Genomic DNA, 19,267 nt, shown 5'->3' with positions numbered 1-19,267 from the left:
TAAACTTTCTTTATAGGACTTGTTTTTCAGACCCCTGACCATCTTTGCTGCCCTTCACTGAACCTGCTTCAGTTCAGTCCTGCAGTCCTATGAGGAAAGTGTGGTGCTCAGAATAGGACACAGTACTCTACATGAGGTCCAACCAGAACAGAGTAAAGTGGAATCACTACTTCTCATGACTTGGAAGCTATGGTTCTATGAACGCAGTCTAAAATCACATTAGCCTTCTTTGCAGCTACATCACTTTGTTGGATCTTGTTCAGCTTGTGATCTACTGTAACATCAGGATCCCTTTTACACATTGTATAGCCAAGTATCACCCATTCTATACTTTTGAAAAAGTGATATGTAAATATTTTATTAACACTATATCTACACCTCTGATCTTTTTTGTCTAAGTGCAGAATTTTGTGTTTTTTTCCCTCTGTTGAATTTCATGTTCTTGGTTTCAGCCTAGTATTCAATATTATCACGGTCATCCCAAATGCTTTTATGGTCTTCTGCAATGTTAGCTATTCCTCCCAGTTTAGTTTCAACTGGAAATTTGATAAGAATTCCTTTACCTTTTCATTGAAGTCTTTGATAATGTTGGTGAAGAAAACTGGGCCCAGGCAGAGCTCTGGGGTTCATCACTCAGAACTCCCCTTTAGGTTGATAAAGATCCATTGATGAGCACTCTTTGTGTATGGTTGTCCAACCAATTATGAATCCATCTCAAGATTGTATCATCTATCCCATATTTTATTAGCTTGCTGATCAAGATGTCATCGGAAACTTTATTGTATACGTTATTGAAATAAAGGTAAACAGCATCCACAACATTCCCACTATCCGCTAAATTCATAACCTTTTTTTTTTTTGAAAAAAAAAAAAAAAGAGGGAGATGATATTTGTTTGGCAAGTTTTGTTTTTGACAAATCCGTGGTGTCTTTGTTTTTTCCCTTTTTTGAAGACTGGGACAACTTTATCACGTGTCCATTCTTGTGACACTTCCCCCATCTTCCAGGATTTTTCAAAGAGAGTTGACAGAGGTTTTGAGAGTCAAGAACATTAGCAAGTACTTATAGTACTCAAGGATAAAGTTCTTCTGGTCCGAATGACTTGAATTTGTTTAGGCTAGTTAGCTAGTTCATAACTAAATCTGTCAATCCTAATCAGACCTATCCCATTCCCAATTACACTACTCTTGTGGGGCTGCATATGTTCCCCCACCGCCACCAGCCAATGGGCCAGAATAAATATTTGCAGTCCCCCTTTGGGAGAAGACCCTTTGGGAGAAGATAGACATAGAGTAGGCGTTAAAGAGTTCTGCCTTCCTTTTGTCACCAGACAACAATTCACTATCCTTACTAAGCAGGGTTCCTACCTTTTCATTCATTTTTCTGTTCCTATGAACATACTTAAAAACAACTTTTATTACTTTTGCTCTTTGTTGCTATACATGTCCTTTTTGTCACTGAGCTTTGTACAGCCGCACTGGCTTTCCGAGATATCTCTCCTTTTTTCTTCTTATCAGAAAAATATAGTTTTCCATACTACTGCTCATAGATATAGAGAACAAGGATATTATTATTAACAGTATTATTAACAGTATTATTATTATATAATATACTGTAATATATATATAGTATATAATGGATATATAAAATTTATTTTATGGTATTTATATACTGCCTTTTTTTATGGACTCCAGGCAATTTATGGAAGCAGGCTGAACATAAACCCCATTTTCCAATGGGATTTTTACAAGTAAAATTCCATGAGAAAATCTCATAGAACCTTCATTTCTCCAGATGTTTCCCTTGACAGTGCAGTTGTCGTCCTGGCTGCCAACTCTTGCAGTTTCCAAGCTCTCACAGCAGCTACACCAAGCTTCAGACTGGTTTCTTAACTGGTTTCTTAAAGATGTTACCTGTTGTTGTTTTTTTTGCTCCTGTCTCCTCCACTTTCCTCACCTCCACAGAGATACACTAGTGGCCTCTCAATCTTTCAGTCTTCTATCCAGCACCCTCCCATTGTGATCCTGCTTAGCATTTTGGGCAAGGTGACAGCTCAGCCTCGAGACCACACCTCCTACCCTTACAAAATTTTCCTTACTATGTGACTAGACACTACGGATGATTTGCTTCCTAACTAGTTTTTCTTGTATAATACAGTAAATGGCAATGGAAGAAGTGGCTGTTTGTGGCCATTCTAAGACAGTTGTTCCCATTCCCCTGTCACCACTCACCTAACAAACATGAAAGCTGATTTTATATTTTCACTTTATACCCAGTGTTTTGTAACCATGTTACTTGAAATATTTCTTTCAAGTTTTGCATTTAATGTAAATTTAATGTAAATAATAAGCAGCAGCATTTAATTTAAATATAGGGGGAGCCATATCCATGAATCCCATATCCACGGATTCACTTATTTGTGGATTGGGTCTGCAGGGCTCTCCCATGCAGCCCCTCCATAAGCAAGGGGAGCAGAGCTCCCCTCGTCTCCACAGGATGGGGTATGTTCACCTGTATCCATGGTTTCACTTAATTGTGGGAGGGTTCCAAAATGGAACCTCCTCCGGATATGGGGGCACGCCTGTACTAAGTGTCCTTTGGCAAATATTCCTAAATTTTTGGCAATTAAACTATGCCAAATGATGTTTAGTTCCATGTTGCTGTTAACAATGAGGGGCTTTTGTATGCCGTCCGTTCAGCATGAGGACCCTATGACACCACTGAGGCTTTGCTCTTCCATAAGTAGCTGGAAGTGGAATTAAAACTCTGATTCCACAGTTAATATAATAGCAATTATATAGCAATATCATCTCATAGCAGAATTGCTTGTCCCCATGAGGACAAGCAATGACAGAGGAATGACAAGAATTGTTTGTCCCCATGAGGAAGATCCTAAATCTGTTTACTCAGAAGTAACTCTTTTAGTGTGCAACTGAAAGCTGTTAAAGGCCAAGCAGATGAGAATACACAAAAGATTAGAAAGTTAGAAAAAAAGACAACAAAAGATTGTTGTCTAAATAAGTAATCTAAGTAATCTGTTGTCTAAAAGTAATCTAGAATACTGGAGATAGAACAAAACCAATATGATGGAGAGGCAACTTTAATGGAAATTCAGATGGAGAGTGCAGCTCAAATGGTGAAAATACAAAATGTACCAGAACAGAAAGGGGGAGATACACAACGTCTGATTGGTGATTAATATCAGAGTCGATCAACACGCCAACAGAGGAGATACTCATGGATCCAGATTCATTAAGAAGAGTGAGCACTTTTTATCTAAGAAAACATGAACTACCAAGTGAAATCCATGTGAAATTCATCAGACCTTTTTACAGAGATAAAATATTGAAGATCTCACAGGAAAAGGAATGGATGGTGGAGGGTAGCAAAGTGAAAATTCTGAGACATGTCCCATGGAGAGTGAGAAAGAAGTGAAAAGAATATGAAGAGCTAGCAAAATTTTTAAGAGGAAAGCAAATACCATATAGATGGCTTCTCCCGGAAGGTATATTTTTCAATTCCAGTCACAGAGATATAATATAAATTCAGCAATGAAAGCAGAAAACTTCCTGAGTACAGTGATGAAAGGTGAGACGAGAAATGAAGAAAATCAGGAAAGTGCTGAAATGGAACTGGAAGAAAAGAAATCAGATGATTAGAGACAACTGAGGAATCAGAGAAGGAAGAAACTAGAGGGGCAAGGAGGCATTCACCGATAGCAACAAGAAGAAGACAAAAAGAGAAGCTGAATAGTAAAAAGAAACATGATGGTTAAGGTAGGATGGAGTATTTACTCTGTCAACATAAATGGCTTAAATTCACCTCAAAAACGAAAGAAAGTCTTCCTTCAATTGCAAAAGTTAAATATGGATATAACTTGTATACAAGAAACGCACATCAAAAATATGAATAAAGCACTGCTTGTGAACAAAAAAATTAGAAGTATTTATAGCCTCAGATTTTTTTTATAAAGGGGTGTGGCCACATACGTAAAAGAAAGACTGAGACCAAAACTGATATATGCATCACAAGATGGAAGAATATTGATGGTGGAAGTACAAAAAGAAAATGTAAGAGTCTTAATTGTGAATATTTATGCACCAAATGAAAATCAGCAAGAATTTTTTGTAAAGTTATACAAAGACACAAGAATGAGAGAATACGAACAGTGCTGTATTGTTGGAGACTTTAATTCAGTTTTTGATAGACAAATGGATTCTACATCGACACAAGTAAAAGAGAAGAAAAAAAGGAGACCACAAATTCCTAAAGCATTTTTACAATTAGCAGAAGAGATGTATCTGATAGATGTATGGAGAACAAGATATCCAGAAACTAAAACTATACTTTTTATTCAAATAGACACCAGACATGGTCAAGGATTGATGCTCTTTGGATACCACGGGCATGGACTAAAAATCTGGTAGAAGTGGAAATATTATTAATAATAATAATAACAATAATAACAATAATAACAACAACTTTATTTTTACCCCGTCTTTCTCCCCGAAGGGACTCAAGGCGGCATACAACATATTAAAAACATAATTTAAAAACAAATAAAAACATATTAACACATCATAAAAAACAGCAGTCAGAATAAAAACTAGGTAAAAAGAGCATAGAGCAGCAGCAAGTCATAAAAGAATCAGGCCTGTAAAAATGTTAAAAGATGTTAAAAAGATGTTAAAAGGCCAAGAACCCAGAAGGCTTGTTTAAACAGAAGGGTCTTCAGGCCTCGCCGAAAGGTCTCAAGAGAGGGAGCCATTCTTAAGTCAAGGGGAAGGGAATTCCATAGCGTTGGTGCCACTACTGAGAAGGCCCTATTTCTTGCAGCCGCCCCCCCCCGCCCCAGTATTACCAAAGATACAAGATACTATCTGATCACAATACAGTAATGAGCAAATTTGAAACTCTTCAAAAGCCATCTCAATGGAGATTGAATATTAATAGTTTAAAAAATGAAAAATTTAAAAAGAGTTTTAAAGAAGAAATAGAAATATATTTTAGTTAATATTACACCTGATATACCAATGACCACAGTCTGGGATGCTAGTAAAGCTGTTTTTCGAGGATTGGCAATAAGAGAAGGTGCAAGAAAAAGAAAAGAAAGAGAGAAAAGGTATGTAGAATTAGAGAAAGAATTGAAATGACAAGAATTATTGGCAAAGCAAAACCCTGCAGCACCTGAGATAAAACAGAGAATGAGAGAGGTACAACATAAATTGAACATTTTATTGACAGAAGAACTAGCAAAGAAACTTACTTTTGCTAGACAAAACTTTTTTGAAAATGCCAATAAAACTGGAAAATGATTGACATAAATTAAAGAGAGAGAAAATGAAATCCTATATAGACACATTAAAGAACGAAGATGGAAAAAATACTATAAATGTAAACGATATGATTGATATTGCTAAAAACTTTTATGAAAAATTATATATGGAAAAAGGGATCGCAAGCATTATTCAAAGGAATTATTTACAAAAAAATAATGAATTAAAGATGTCGCAGCAACAAAAAGAAAGTTTAAATCAACCGATATTAGTGAGATTTCAGAAGCAATCGCTAAACCAAAAAATCAGAAATCGCCAGGTAGCAATGGATTACCAGCTGAATTTTATAAATGTTTTGAAGAAGAGTTGATGTTACCATTTAAAAAATTGATAGAAGAAATACAGCAAAAAGATAAAATTCCTGATACTTGGAAGGAAGCAGTTATTACAGTTATACATAAAGAAGACTTGACCAAGAAGAAATTCAAAATTATAGACCAATTTCACTACTTAATGTGGATTATAAAATTTTTGCAACAATATTAGCTTCAAGATTAAAAAGAGTTTTGATAAACATTATTCATCAAGACCAAGCAGGGTTCTTACCAAGAAGACAAATTAGAAATAATATGAGAAAGGTATTGAACTTTTAAAAATATTATGAAATGCACCCTGATAAGCAAATGGCGATGTTTTTTATAGATTTTCAAAAAGCATTTGATAATGTGAACTGGAATTTGATGTTTTTACAATTTGAAATGATGAATGTAGGAACTCCGTTTATTGCTATGATTAAAGCTATATATAAGAATCAAACTGCTAGAATTAGAATAAATGGAGAGCTTTCAGAGGAGATAAAAATTGAAAAAGGAACGAGACAGGGAAGTCCACTTTCTCAATTATTATTTATGTGTTGGCAACCTTCAGTCTCGAAAGACTATGGTATCGCGCTCTGGATGGTGGTTCTGGCACAGCGTCTAGTGTGGCTGAAAAGGCCGATTCAGGAGTGACAATCCCTTCCACACCAGGAGCAAGTGCAGTCTGTCCCTGGTCTGCCTCCCTGGCTATGGGCCTTCCTTCTTTGCCTCTTTGCCTCAGACTGTTGGCCAAATGTCTCTTCAAACTGGGAAAGGCCATGCTGCACAGCCTGCCTCCAAGCAGGCCGCTCAGAGGCCAGGGTTTCCCACTTGTTGAGGTCCACTCCTAAGGCCTTCAGATCCCTCTTGCAGATGTCCTTGTATCGCAGCTGTGGTCTACCCGTAGGGCACTTTCCTTGCACGAGTTCTCCATAGAGGAGATCCTTTGGGATCCGGCCATCATCCATTCTCACGACATGACCGAGCCAACGCAGGCGTCTCTGTTTCAGCAGTGCATACATGCTAGGGATTCCAGCACATTCCAGGACTGTGTTGTTTAGAACTTTGTCCTGCCAGGTGATGCCGAGGATGCGTCGGAGGCAGCGCATGTGGAAAGCGCTCAGTTTCCTCTCCTGTTGTGAGCGAAGAGTCCATGACTCGCGGCAGTACAGAAGTATACTGAGGACGCAAGCTCTGTAGACCTGAATCTTGGTATGTTCCGTCAGCTTCTTGTTGGACCAGACTCTCTTTGTGAGAGTCACTTGTTGGACCAGTCTCTTAGTGAGAGTCACTATTATTTATAGTGATTATGGAAATACTTTTGAATCAAGTGAGAAAGACAGAAGAGATTAAAGTATTAAAAATAAGAGGTGAAGAATTTAAAATCCAGGCATTTGCGGATGACCTTATGGCGATTATAGAAGAACCATTAGAATCTGCCAAAAATTTGTTAGATGTGTTGCAAGAATATACTGAAGTGACAGGACTGAAAATAAATGTCAAGAAAACGAAAATCTTAACAAAAAATATGCAAATAAAGAAAATACAGGAATTGGTGGAATTAACAAATTTCAAAGAAGAAAAATTAAATATTTAGGGATTCAATTAACGAAGAAAACAAGCACATTAGTGAAAGATAATTATTTGAAATTGTTTGAAGAAATAAAAAGAGATTTAACAAAATTGAAAGAATTGCAACTTTCATTGATGAGAAGAGTTGCTGCAGTGAAAATGAATGTTTTGCCTAAAATAAACTTTCTTTTCCAAACAATTCCTATAATTTTGAAGCAAGATATATTTAAAGAAACTAATCAAATTATCTCGAAATTCATCTGGCAGGGAAAGAAACCAAGAATTAATAGATTCTTGATCACTGCATGGAGATTTTTTTTTTTTAGTATTACCGCAGATACTTGCCTGTAAGTCAGTCTCACAGATAAGGGCAGGTTTTGAGCTGAAAATCATGGAATTTTCTATGATCCTCAGATAAGGTGAGGGGAGTTTAAACTTAGGGGAGTATCTGACTATAGTTTTTCTGATTTTACACAAGGCCAGATTCTGAAAAATAACCTTCCAGTAATTGTTACCTAAGAACTGTACAGTCAATCAATCTATCAACAGTATTTATATACCGCTTTTCAACTAAAAGTTCACAAAGCGGTTTACAGAGAAAAATCAAATAACGTAAATGGCTCCCTGTCCCAAAAGGGCTCACAATCTAAAAAGATGCAAATGAATACCAGCAGACTGCCACTAGAACAGACAGTGCTGGGGTAAGGTGGGCCAATTACTCTCCCCCTGCTAAAAAAAGGAGCACCCACTTGAAAAAGTGCCTCTTACCCAATTAGCAGGGGTAATTGGTCCTCCAACTTATTAAAAATGTAGTAAAAGATCCTAAGAGACATTTTTATTTTTTAATACAAAACTTTTAATTTTTTAATTCTGGTCTTCACAACCTTTTTGTAAACACTATCAGAGTAAGGGCACTGTAAAAAACATACCAGTAGAACTGCGGTAAGTGTACCCAAGCCCCTACAGCCCCCCCTGAGCAGCATGTTCCTAGGAATTGTGCCTCTTTCTCCTCCCTGCCCCCTGGCTGCCCCCTCACCTTAAGGGGAAACAGGCCAGGGCCCACAGGCTGGGGTGTTGTGACGCCCCAGTCTGAAAAGCCCTGCAATAGAACCATTAATCAAATCCTTCTTTAAGGTGTCTGGTGTGTTAAGCAGAAGTTCTATGTATAACAATCAATATGTAACACATAACTGGGAGTATGCCATTCAGTTCACAACAGAGATACAAGCAACAAGGACTGAGCATGAACAAGCTCAGCTGCACATAGTTGCAGCCCTATTTACTCAGAAGTTAACCCATTGCTTTCCATGGGTGTTATTTGTAAGTAATGGTGCACTGAATTGTAGCCTGGAACTTTGTTTCAAATAGAAACAAGGATTTCATCCTGGTCTTTTAAAACCCAGACCCCTAAACTGAGGGGGGGGGGTGAAATTCTTTGAAAAAGACTTACCAGGAACTGTTCTGAGGCAGCAGCAAAAAAAAAGGAAGCATTTTACCTTTTTCTCCAAACTGAAAGGGAGTTGAAGGGACTTGTGGGATTGTAGGCTTTGTGAGGAGTAAGTGCTGCACTTCCATAGCAGCACCCTCCATATAGATTACAATTCCTATAGGCGCCTTCACTTCTCTTCCTGTCTGGAGAAGAAGCTAAAATGGCTACCTCTCAATACCATAATTACTCGTATTCCTCCATCCGTGTCCTGTTTCTCAGCCCAGTCCCACCCCCACTTCCAACAGACAGCAGCTAAGCTTCCCAGAAGCTCCCAGAGGCTTCTGCTTTATTTGCTGCTTTGACCCGTGTATAAGTCTACCCAGGTTTACAGGCTCAATTTTTGGGCTTAAATTTTTCAATTTATAGGCGAGTATATACAGTGAGTAAAAGAAAACACAGTTACTCTGACTGCAAGAAGAAAATGAATAATTAAAGCAGCAAACTCAAGAGAAATGTGGTACTTCCTAATTAAGTGCTAAAACTACACTGCTGAGGCTAGCACTGAATAAGAAGTAACTAATTTAGCTAACAGAAGTCTAGAGAAAGCTTTGTTTGTTACATGTTACTTATAAACTACTTATAGACTAGTATCCATCCACAGCAGTGTAAAAAATCAGAAACAAAAACCAACAACTTAAAACCCATTTATGCCCAAAGGTAGAAAAAAAATATAATTTTGCAGTTTTGTTGTGGAATCCTTGTCAGGGGACCTCAACTCAGATATTTAAGCCACCAGAAAAAAATTCCGGGTGTTTCCATATACCTCAAAAAGTTTAGTATACTTTGGGCCTTTGGGAGTTCTGAAATGTGTGCCTTATCTCCCAAAGTTGCAGAAAAGGACCATTTCTATATGAGTGTTTAAAAAGATAGTTGGAATCACTGTATTGATCAGAAATTTTTACTCTGGATAGTAGAGCGATGAGACTTTCAGCATGCGCTGGCCCAAGACTTAAGGGACCTGCAGCGGCCCAAGGGCTGGTCAGGATTGCGCCCTTTGAGCACCAGGGCTTCAAAATTGACAGTTTTGTTTTTGCAACATTGGGAGATGAGCACCAAAAGCACCATTACTATATGAGAGTTACAGTTGCACAAAAGAGGGTACACAGCACACTCCTGTGCAGGTCTACCCAGAAGGAGGTCCTCTTGGTTAATAGGGCTTACTCCTTTCTCCCAGGAAAGTTTATAAGGGATGACAACACATGTCGAACTTCAGGAAAACTGTGTCCCTGTTCCTTTGAGGTACACTAAGTCATATAGGATTTGGCCTGAGTTACCTTAACATTTGAACATGAGAACAGCCCCACTGGATCAGACAATAGGCCCATCTAGTCCTGCTTCCTGTATCTCACAGTGACCCACCAAATGCCCCATGGCCCACCGGATAGCCTTCAGAATCCCTCACCACCCCACAGCATTAATACCAGGATTTTCTGTTCTGTACTGATGCTGAGATATTTGTAAATATCGTACTCGGAGGTAGGCTTCACCATAGCATCTCAGTAATCTCTCTCTCTCTCTCTCTCTCTCTCTCTCTCTCTCTCTCTCTCTCTCTGGAGAAGAGGGGGAAACACCTCTTTTTACAGAGCACACAACTCTGTCTGCTGTAAGGGCCTTGCTGAGTAGGGCCTCAGAGGAGAGGGTGCCCTGTAAGTAGCTGGTGACGAAAAAAAAACTGTTGCAGGCTTTGGAAGGTCTGCCTTGCAACCTTAGCATAGCGGTACCTAATTGAAGATTCTGTAAGGGGCTGGAGGCAGAAATCCTCCTGGGAGGCAAGAAGAGGGCAGAGAGGGAATGAAATGGGGTGGGGGATGGACGGATCAAGCCCAGGAGTGAGCTGAAAAAGCGGTTCTAGTACCACTAGTATCCTAACCCCCTTTCCTGACCTGATCCTCCAGCATGGGTCTATGTGGACCTGTATCAGCTGTTATAGGTCCGTGCTGCATGCAGAGGCTTTCTCCTGGGTAAGGGTAAAAATTGTTCTCTTACCCAGAGGAGACCACTTGGACAACTCGCCCACCCTAGGATGCAGTGGCCACCATTTTGGCACTACCTCATTGACAGGAGGGGATTAGTGGATCGGATTGGACTGTTTATCTCAAAATTTGTAAATTTTGTAAAACTCATCCTTTTAAATAAGAGTCATATTCCAAAAGTGTTGGAATCTTGACTGATTTCCAATAAACTGCTCTTGCATGTTGAGAATTTTTTTAAAATTCATTTCTAAACAAGCAGAATGAAGCCTGCTGAAGAGGATTTTCTATCTCTTCCTCCCCACTGCAACTCCCTTCCAAAAGTCACTCCAAGTTAGGGCCCATTGGCATGTGGTATGGGGAACTGCAAGGCAAGAGGGAAATGCCCTGAAATCATGAGCAGAATTCCCAGCTCTCTGCATTTCCCACACCCTATGCCTGATCTGAAGGGGTTTTTGGTGTGTGTGTGTGCATAGGATGCTGCCATAGGGATGGTGAGAAACTTCTCTTCCATAAACCTTCTTCCACTCTTGCTGGCCTTACACTAAAAATGGCACTTTTCATTTGTGGTGGTTCTTTTATTCCTAGTATTGTGCAGGTTAAAAATTTTCAGCACATCCTATTGTACTATGTGTTTTTCCATATGAATATATAAAGCAATAGAGAATTTTAAGAGATAGCAGTAATAGGTATTTTAGTAGTAATGAGGTAATGTCTGTTGACATTCAGAAAATCATCTCCTTAGTATTAACATCTCTGATAGCAGAGCTGGGTTGAATTTTTTTTAGTACATGCAACCAAAAATTACCATGTTAGTTTGCAGGCTTAGGTTGGCAGCATCTGTTGCTGTTTAGAAAGCTTTCCAGATTTATTTTGTAAATGAAAGTTTAAATTCTGCATCAAAGCCTTTTCATCAATAAAGTCATTAGCAAGATTAAGAAACTGCAGCTTGTTAAGAAATTGTGTACATACAGGTCAAACCTCCTTATGCAGGGGGGTTTTGTTCCCCAAACTTCCTCTGATTAAAAAAATTCACATTTAGCCAAACCGGAAATGACGTTTTTCCAGAAGTGACAGAAACCTGCTGTAAAAAGTCCCTATAAAGTTTCTCAACAAGAAATAAGTGGGTGTGTGGGCTTCCGTTACCTCACATGGTAAGCTGGCGAGGCAGTCTCCAGGCGCTTGGGGAAGCTATTTCTAGATCGTGTGTGTCCCCCCCCTCCATTCATCCTCCATTGTGGAAGCTGTCCCACCGAAGGAGCTACTGAACCTCGTGGTTCCTGCTGGTGTGCATGTGTGTGTGTGTGTGTGTGTGTGTGTGTGTGTGTGTGTGTGTGTCTCACACACACACACACACACACACCAGGCTGTGCTTTCCTAAAGCCCTGCAGTTTCCTTCTCCCCTCGCTCCTGCTGCCATTGCAGCCGCTCTGTGCCCCTCACGGGGTCTGCCCCCTCCTCACAAGCAGTCTCAGCTTGAAGCAAAGTTTAAAGAGACATCCCTGGAGTGCTTCTGCAAAGCGACTGGCTGAGATCTCCAGTCTCCTCGGCTGCCCGCCTGCTTTGAGGCTCGCTCACATCCCCTTAAGAACAATGAAGCAAGGGGGAAATGTTAGGGCTTCTGCCTCTTCATGTGTTGAGAGTCAAGGGAAGCTGGCTGGCTGGCGCTTCATCTTGTGGGTAAGGAGGAACCGGAGCCAGGCAAAGCCTCCTTGCTTCATTGTTCTTAAGGGGACATGAGCACGCTCCTAAGCAATCAGGCAGCTGAGGAGACTGGAGATCTCAACCAGTCGCTTTGCAGAAGTACCCTGGGGATGTCTCTTTAAACTTTGTTTCAAGCTGAGACTGCAGCTCTGAGACTGCTTGTGAGGAGGGGGTGGATCCCATGAGGGGCACAGAGCGACTGCAGCAGCGGCAGCAGGAGCAGCAGCAGGAGTGAGGGGGGAAGGGGACTGCGGGGCCTTAGGGAAGCACAGCCTGGTGTGTGTGTGTGCCTGTGTGTGTGTGAGAGAGAGAGAGACCAGCAGAAACCACGAGGTGTGGCAGCTCCTTCCATGGGGTAGCTTCCAAAATGGAGGGTGAATGGAGGGGGATGGGGACATGATCTGGAAATAGCTTCTCCAAGAACCCGGAGACTGCCCACCATCTTAGCATGCGAGGTAATGGAAGCCCACACACACACACTTATTTCTTGTTTAAAAACAATTAAAAGGACTTTTTTTAGCAGTTCTACGTGGATGGCCATTCGTGTTGAGTCAAATCCACAGATGAAAAATCCACTGATAAGTAGGCTCAAACTATATTTCTAGTGACAGTAAGAATCAAGGTTACATACACTTTTTCATACCAACAAATATTCCTTAAAATGTCAAATATTCCCATAATACCTTTGTCTGTAGATGATGTTCAATGTGTTACAAATAATCCCAAACTTTCAGCCAAATCCTAGCCCACATTCCCGCACTGATGTAGCTGTGCCAGTGGGGTGTGCACTGCATTCTGTGCTGGGGGGACAATTGTAGTGGCCTCCTCAAGGTAAGGGAAAGTTTGTTCCCTTACCTTGAGGCTGCATTGCAGCTGCATCAGTGCTGGAAAGTTGATTAGGATTGGGCTGTAAAGAATGTTCCAATTTAAGAGTATAAGGATAGCCGTGTTGTGCTTTCACACAATGTCCTCTCTGACTTTTTCAGGCAAGCATGGTAATACTGGTTTATGACAGAGAGAGAGAGAGAGAGATGCTGCTTTTCGGAGATGCAGAAGTAGTGGTTGAAAGAGAGCCAGTATAGGATTTAATAGAACTGTACTCATGTTCCTCTCCAGCTAATACAAATGCAAATTATACCTTGTAAAATGTGAGCTGTAAAATGCAACTAATACAAATGCAGCCCCCCCAAAACCGCTCTGAGGCCCATTTTGTTGTACATTACACAACACAAAAAGCAGGGCTACAGGAGTGTATATATTCCCTCAAGAGTGAATTATTATATAGATAATTTATTTAAAAAATAAATATTTCTATACTATTTTTCAGCCACTAGAGGGAGTTGTTCACAATTTTGTTTATGTTCCATAAATAAATAATGTTTCAACTTAAGTACAGACCTCTGGAACTAACCTTTACCTAAGTAGGGGACTACCTGTATTTCACTACATAGTATAGCTCGATCTATATTTCTCATTACCAAATGGCAGCTGAAAGACTGAATATGACCCACAAAACATAAGAACATAAGAAGAGCCCTGCTGGATCAGGTCAAAGGCCCATCTAGTCCAGCTTCCTGAAATATAGTGGTGGTATGGTGTGAAAAACATATATTGCAGGGTGCCTGTCTATGTGCATCCCCTGCAGTAGTGGTGGTGGGCAGGTTTTGCAGTATTTTACTTTGTTCCACAAGAATTAATGGCAGTTATGTGAAGGACTGTAAGTTGGAGACACAAGTTCAAGTTTTTAACATACCTGTAGCTTACCCACTGTGCAAAGTAGTGGGCTGATTTTGCAACCTCAGCTTTTTCTCAGATTGAAAGCTACTTACAGCACAATTCCATGCATGTCTACTCAGAAGCAAATCCCATTAAGCTCAATGGGACTTACTCCCATACAAGTGTGTATAGGATTGCAGCCATCTCATCAGTGGAATCTACCTTAAATTGATGCAACTTCTATTTACATAGCCCTTCCCCTTTATCTTGATAGACTTGTTCTGGCTCCATTTTGTTATCACTCTAGAGCAGAGGTGGGCAAACATTTTTGTCAAGAGGGCCACATCATCTCTCTGACACTGTGTCGGGGGCCAAAACAAAAAAAAAAGAATTAATTTACATTTTAAAGTTGAATAAATTTACATAAATGAATACATTAGAGATGGAACTTATATGAATGAATGAATTTTACTGAGCTTATATATAGTTGTTGGCAACCTTCAGTCTTGGAAGACTATGGTATCATGCTCTGAATGGTGGTTCTGGAACAGCGTCTAGTGTGGCTGAAAAAGTTGATTCGGGAGTGACAATCCCTTCCACTCTGGGAGCAAGTGCAGTCTGTTCCTGGTCTGTCTCCCTGGCTATGGGCCTTTCTTCTTTGCCTCCTTGCCTCGGTCTGTTGGCCAAGTGTCTCTTCAAACTGGGAGAGGCCATGCTGCACAGCCTGCCTCCATGCGGGACACTCAGAAGCCAAGGTGTCCCATCTGTTGAGGTCCAATCCTAAGGCCTTCAGATCCCTCTTGCAGATATCCTTGTATCGCAGCTTTGGTCTACCTTTAGGGCGCTTTCCCTATATATAAGCTTCCCTACAGCTTACGTATAATGCACATAACTATAATACAGGCATGTAGAACTACATGAGAACTATGAACTGTTTGCCACACACCTCTTGCACAGTGAGGACATACAGACCAAGCCAGAAACACATGGAGACATAAGTTGTTCAGAGGCAATTGGGGTAGGTTTTATAATAATGCCTAGGGGAAAGCAGAAAACACATGGAGACTATAAAAGGCCTTGCTCTAACTCAGCCCACAGCTTGCATCTGGCGGTCGCAACCAGCAGTCACGGGCCAGCGGGTGCTCAAACAGTCTCCAATGGGCCAGGGGCTCATTGGAAACTGGGGGCTTCTTGCAGGCCAGATTGGGGGACCTTAAGGACCACAAATGGCTCCTGGACTGGGGTTTGCCCACCCTTGAGCTAGAGTGATGAAACCCAGGAATTGGCTATGCTTGTCAATTAATTTATTCTTATACAAGTATAACCCATTTTTTTCTGCATAATGAAACTCAAAACATCCTATGAAGGGTTCTCAGGTGAACTTCCATTCAGGCACTGATCAGACCTAGACCTCTGTAACGTAAGTAATGTTTATGTCCTGGGAACATCAAGTGAAACTGACTCTGTAAAGTAGGCTAGAATGTTGGAGATGCAATTGGTGCATTTGAGGTTGCAAGATAGTGACTTGCCTAATGTGACCAATTTATAACTAAGATGAATTTGAACTGGTAGCTTCCTAGTTCACAATTCATTCTCTCAGCCACTATGTGACACCCTCTTTCCCCCATGTGTGTGTATTTATTTACCCCACCTTTCCCAAATCCAGCAGGAGCTGCCCAAAGTGGCTTATAACAATTAAAAGAATCAAATTAATCATAGCAAAATTAGAAAAGGAACATCAATAAGAAATGATCAGTTAAAAAACTTTGGCAGAAATAGAGCAGCACTATAAGAACAGAATAAAAGGAAATGCTGTACATCAGAGAAAATAAGTTTTCTTACGCACAGTATATTAGAGAGATTAAGATTGGAAGATTTTGTATCTATTTTTAATTGAAAATGAGTGACAAGTCATATAGTACTTCATTTGTTTACAACATAGTTATTCTGTAGTATGAATGCCTAATAAGGAAGGAAATTTAGAATTATTGTGACCAAACATGTTGGTAAGAAAGCTAATAAAACAAGTTTTTATTTGGGGATGCTCCCATCTTCTGACATACAAAATAGTGCAGTGTGTTATCCTAAGCACCTTTTGCCAGCAGGGGATAAACTGACTATGTGAAAGCCTGATCTACAGTTTGAAAACAACAATATTGCACTGCTGTTTACTTTTATTTCTGAGGACTACTGGGTTCAGTTCTTTCCAATTATCTTCACATACTCAGGGCCCAATCCTATCCAGTGCCGATGCAACCACAATGCAGCCCCAAGAGAAGGAAATAAACATTCCTTTACCTTGTGGAGGCTTCGATGACTGCCCCCTTACTGCAGGATGCAGTACACATCCTGTTGGCATGGCTGCATCAGTGCTGGAAAGTTGAATAGGTTTGGGTCCTTAAATTAGTATGGAGCAGAATGCTTGAGAAACTACCTCTCTCCACATGAATCATCCTGTGAGATTATGCTAGGTGGCCCTGCTACAACCATCAATGCCTTCAGATTGCAACCTGCAACAGGGCTTTTTTGTTGTGGTGCCTGACCTCTGAAACCCCCTCCCCTGGGAACTCAGGTGTGCCCCCTTACTGTTGGCTACCCAGAAGAAGTCTTTATTTAAGAAGACTTTATTTAGTTTCACTCTTAAGTAATGGCTTGACCTTGCTAGTTTTATTTATATATAAGAATATTTATATATGGCTTTTCAACAAAAAGTTCACAAAGCAGTTTAAAGACAAAATCAAATAATTAAATGGCTCCCTGTCCCAAAGTGATTCACAATCTAAAAAGATGCAGAAGAACACCAGGAAACAGCATCTGGGAAAGACACTGCTGGGATAAAGAGGAACAGTTACTCTTGTCTTGCTAAATGTAAGCTTTAACTTCACATCTGATTATATGCATCAATTTTGTAAAAATCAAGTATCGTAGCTATCTGAAACAAATCAAAATAATCATTTGCCTAATAGGATGCTACAAAATGGAAGCTCAAAATATTTTTACTTTTCTGTATTTTTGCAGAGCTAGAGTTAGAAATTCAGTATCGAGTTTTGAAAACCCACATTCTATGTGTTGATGTTCATACTTGTTATACTATTACCTCTTCTGAAGACTTAAAACTCAGTCTTCATTTAGAATTATTTATTTATATGTAATAAAAGTCTTAACATACTTGCATGTAAAGCTTCCACCTTAAATGGCCTAATTATAAATGTATGTGGAAGTTTCTCGTCTTAGGGACTAAATGATCCCCCTGCTCATGTGTCAGTGCTGGAATCACCAACTAGAAAACCTCCTTAGACCTTTGCTGTGTCACCATTTAACAATGTTTTCTTTTCCCCACTGCACAACCAGGCTCGGCTCCCTTCGTGCTCATCCACCTATAGTGTTTCTGAGGTATATTTTGCACGTGTTCTGTCACAGTCAAAAGTCTCACTCATCACTCTTTGGTTTAAATTTATTTTATTTTATTCTATTTTGCACTGTGCACAAGTGAGGAAAAGAAGTTTGTGGGATTGATTCTGCATGCTCACCTTGCAGCCATGTTTAGCATGGTTTAATGCCATCACAACCGTTTGAAGCAATCAGTGTAAAGACCACCCAAGCAGTTGTTCTGTAGTTCCAGTTTTAATAGGAGATACCTTTAATAATTTCATAATAATATTATGAAACTGTGCAATGAAGACACACAAACCCAGAGTGCAGTACTACTTTTAAAAATGTGACCCAGAAGCTTGTTAATTCTAAAAATGCTTAACATTTGTATAGCAGTTTTGGAGTGTACAAAATGTTTCATGTGAAAGGCGACTAAGGGCACAATCCAGATCGCTCCTTGGACTGACGCAAATCCCCTGTGCCGTTCCAAGACGGTCACTAAAGTGTCATAAAGCACTTTTGCACATCTCTGGAGGAGGGAAGCCCCCTCTCAGTCTGCCTAAGAGGTGAGCCCACAGTGGCCGGGCTCAGCCGGCACAGGGTTCTGGGGGAGGTGGTTGGAGTGCGGGAGGGAGGGAGGCATTTCAGAGCTGGGGAGGGTGAGCAGGCCCATGGGCAGGCAGTGGGCTAAGTAGGATCAGGGCTTATCCTCGTTCCCAGGCTGCCAGGACAGCTTTGGGCTACTTGGATCTTTAGGTGGGGCAGATCCGAGTAGCGCCATTGGGGTTGCTGCAGCGTGACATGGGGTAAGGGGAAGCGATTCCCCTTGCCCTGGGCGATGCTGATTTCAGCCCCAACCCTGCCCTGAAATGTGGAGCAGGTCTGCTGGCCTGCCTGCTCCAGGGCAGGTTAGGATTGGGCCATAATATTATCCCCACATTGCTTCTGAGTCCATGAAGAAGAAGCTTGCCTCTAGGCCTCCTAGTAAGAATTCATGGTAGATGCAAGTTTCAAACCCAAGAAGTCCTGTTCTGCAGCTAAGTCTTTTAGCCACATATGCTACAACAGCTTTCATAAGTATCTGTTTTATGAGTAACTCCGGAGATAAAAAGGCAATGCAGAAATTGAGAATTCATTCAGATTAACAGTTGCCTTTTCATGTATGAATTGCTTTGAGGACAATACTTTTAAATAAAGGGTTATCTATAAACATTGAAATCGGGTTTTTTTTCCATAATTGGAAATCTCTGGTAATACAAGATCATAAATCAGGTTTTCTTGGTAAATTTTCCATGGAACAGAACTGAAAGTGTAGATGTCTGTTCCATTAAGAAAGGAATAAAAGTTGTGTTAGATGGAATAAGTACCCTGAGCAGATTTGTACTAACAGATGTGCATCATTTGTTCAAAATTAGAGAATATATATATGCATCAGAATAGAGTTGCTATATAGAAAACATACACAGTCTATCCCCACCTATGCATACAGAGCCTTTCTGCCTGCAGAGATCCCCATAGCGCTGTTAGAAGGTCTCCCTCCTCCCGCCCCCCCAGCTTTCCTGCTTCAGTACTTGGCACACTACAAATCATCTAACCATTTCTCATAAATGAGGGCAGTACATCTCAGTATCCACTAACCTACTCTGTAGTTATACTCTTTGTTAGAGTAAGTTATGTGCCAAAAATCTGAAGTGGAGTTGGAGCATCTCATGTTATTTGCAATGGCTTGATGTGCGGTGGTGCAACTAACAGTAGCAGTGTGCCCAACTGACATCAAGCATGGAGAATAAGAGGACTTACTAGAATATCAATG

At 40.3% G+C, this 19,267-nt stretch overlaps 1 protein-coding gene across 7 annotated transcripts in view; it reads left to right on the top strand.

Moving 5' to 3' along the window:
- Positions 1–19,267, top strand: part of GPHN (gephyrin) — a 464,667-nt gene that overhangs the window by 339,787 nt on the left and 105,613 nt on the right. For 3 of the 7 annotated variants that reach the window (XM_066612401.1, XM_066612400.1, XM_066612406.1), the window contains one exon: positions 17,434–17,475. The exons of the other annotated variants lie outside the window; for them this stretch is intronic. In XM_066612401.1, coding sequence (XP_066468498.1) covers positions 17,434–17,475 — 42 coding nt within the window. The remainder of the gene's footprint in view (positions 1–17,433; positions 17,476–19,267) is intronic. 7 annotated transcript variants of the gene reach the window in all.

Source organism: Tiliqua scincoides, chromosome 1, assembly GCF_035046505.1.
Source record: "Tiliqua scincoides isolate rTilSci1 chromosome 1, rTilSci1.hap2, whole genome shotgun sequence".
Classification (NCBI taxonomy): domain Eukaryota; kingdom Metazoa; phylum Chordata; class Lepidosauria; order Squamata; family Scincidae; genus Tiliqua; species Tiliqua scincoides.
Note: the sequence above shows the minus strand (reverse complement) of the source record. Positions and strands in the feature narration are given on the sequence as shown.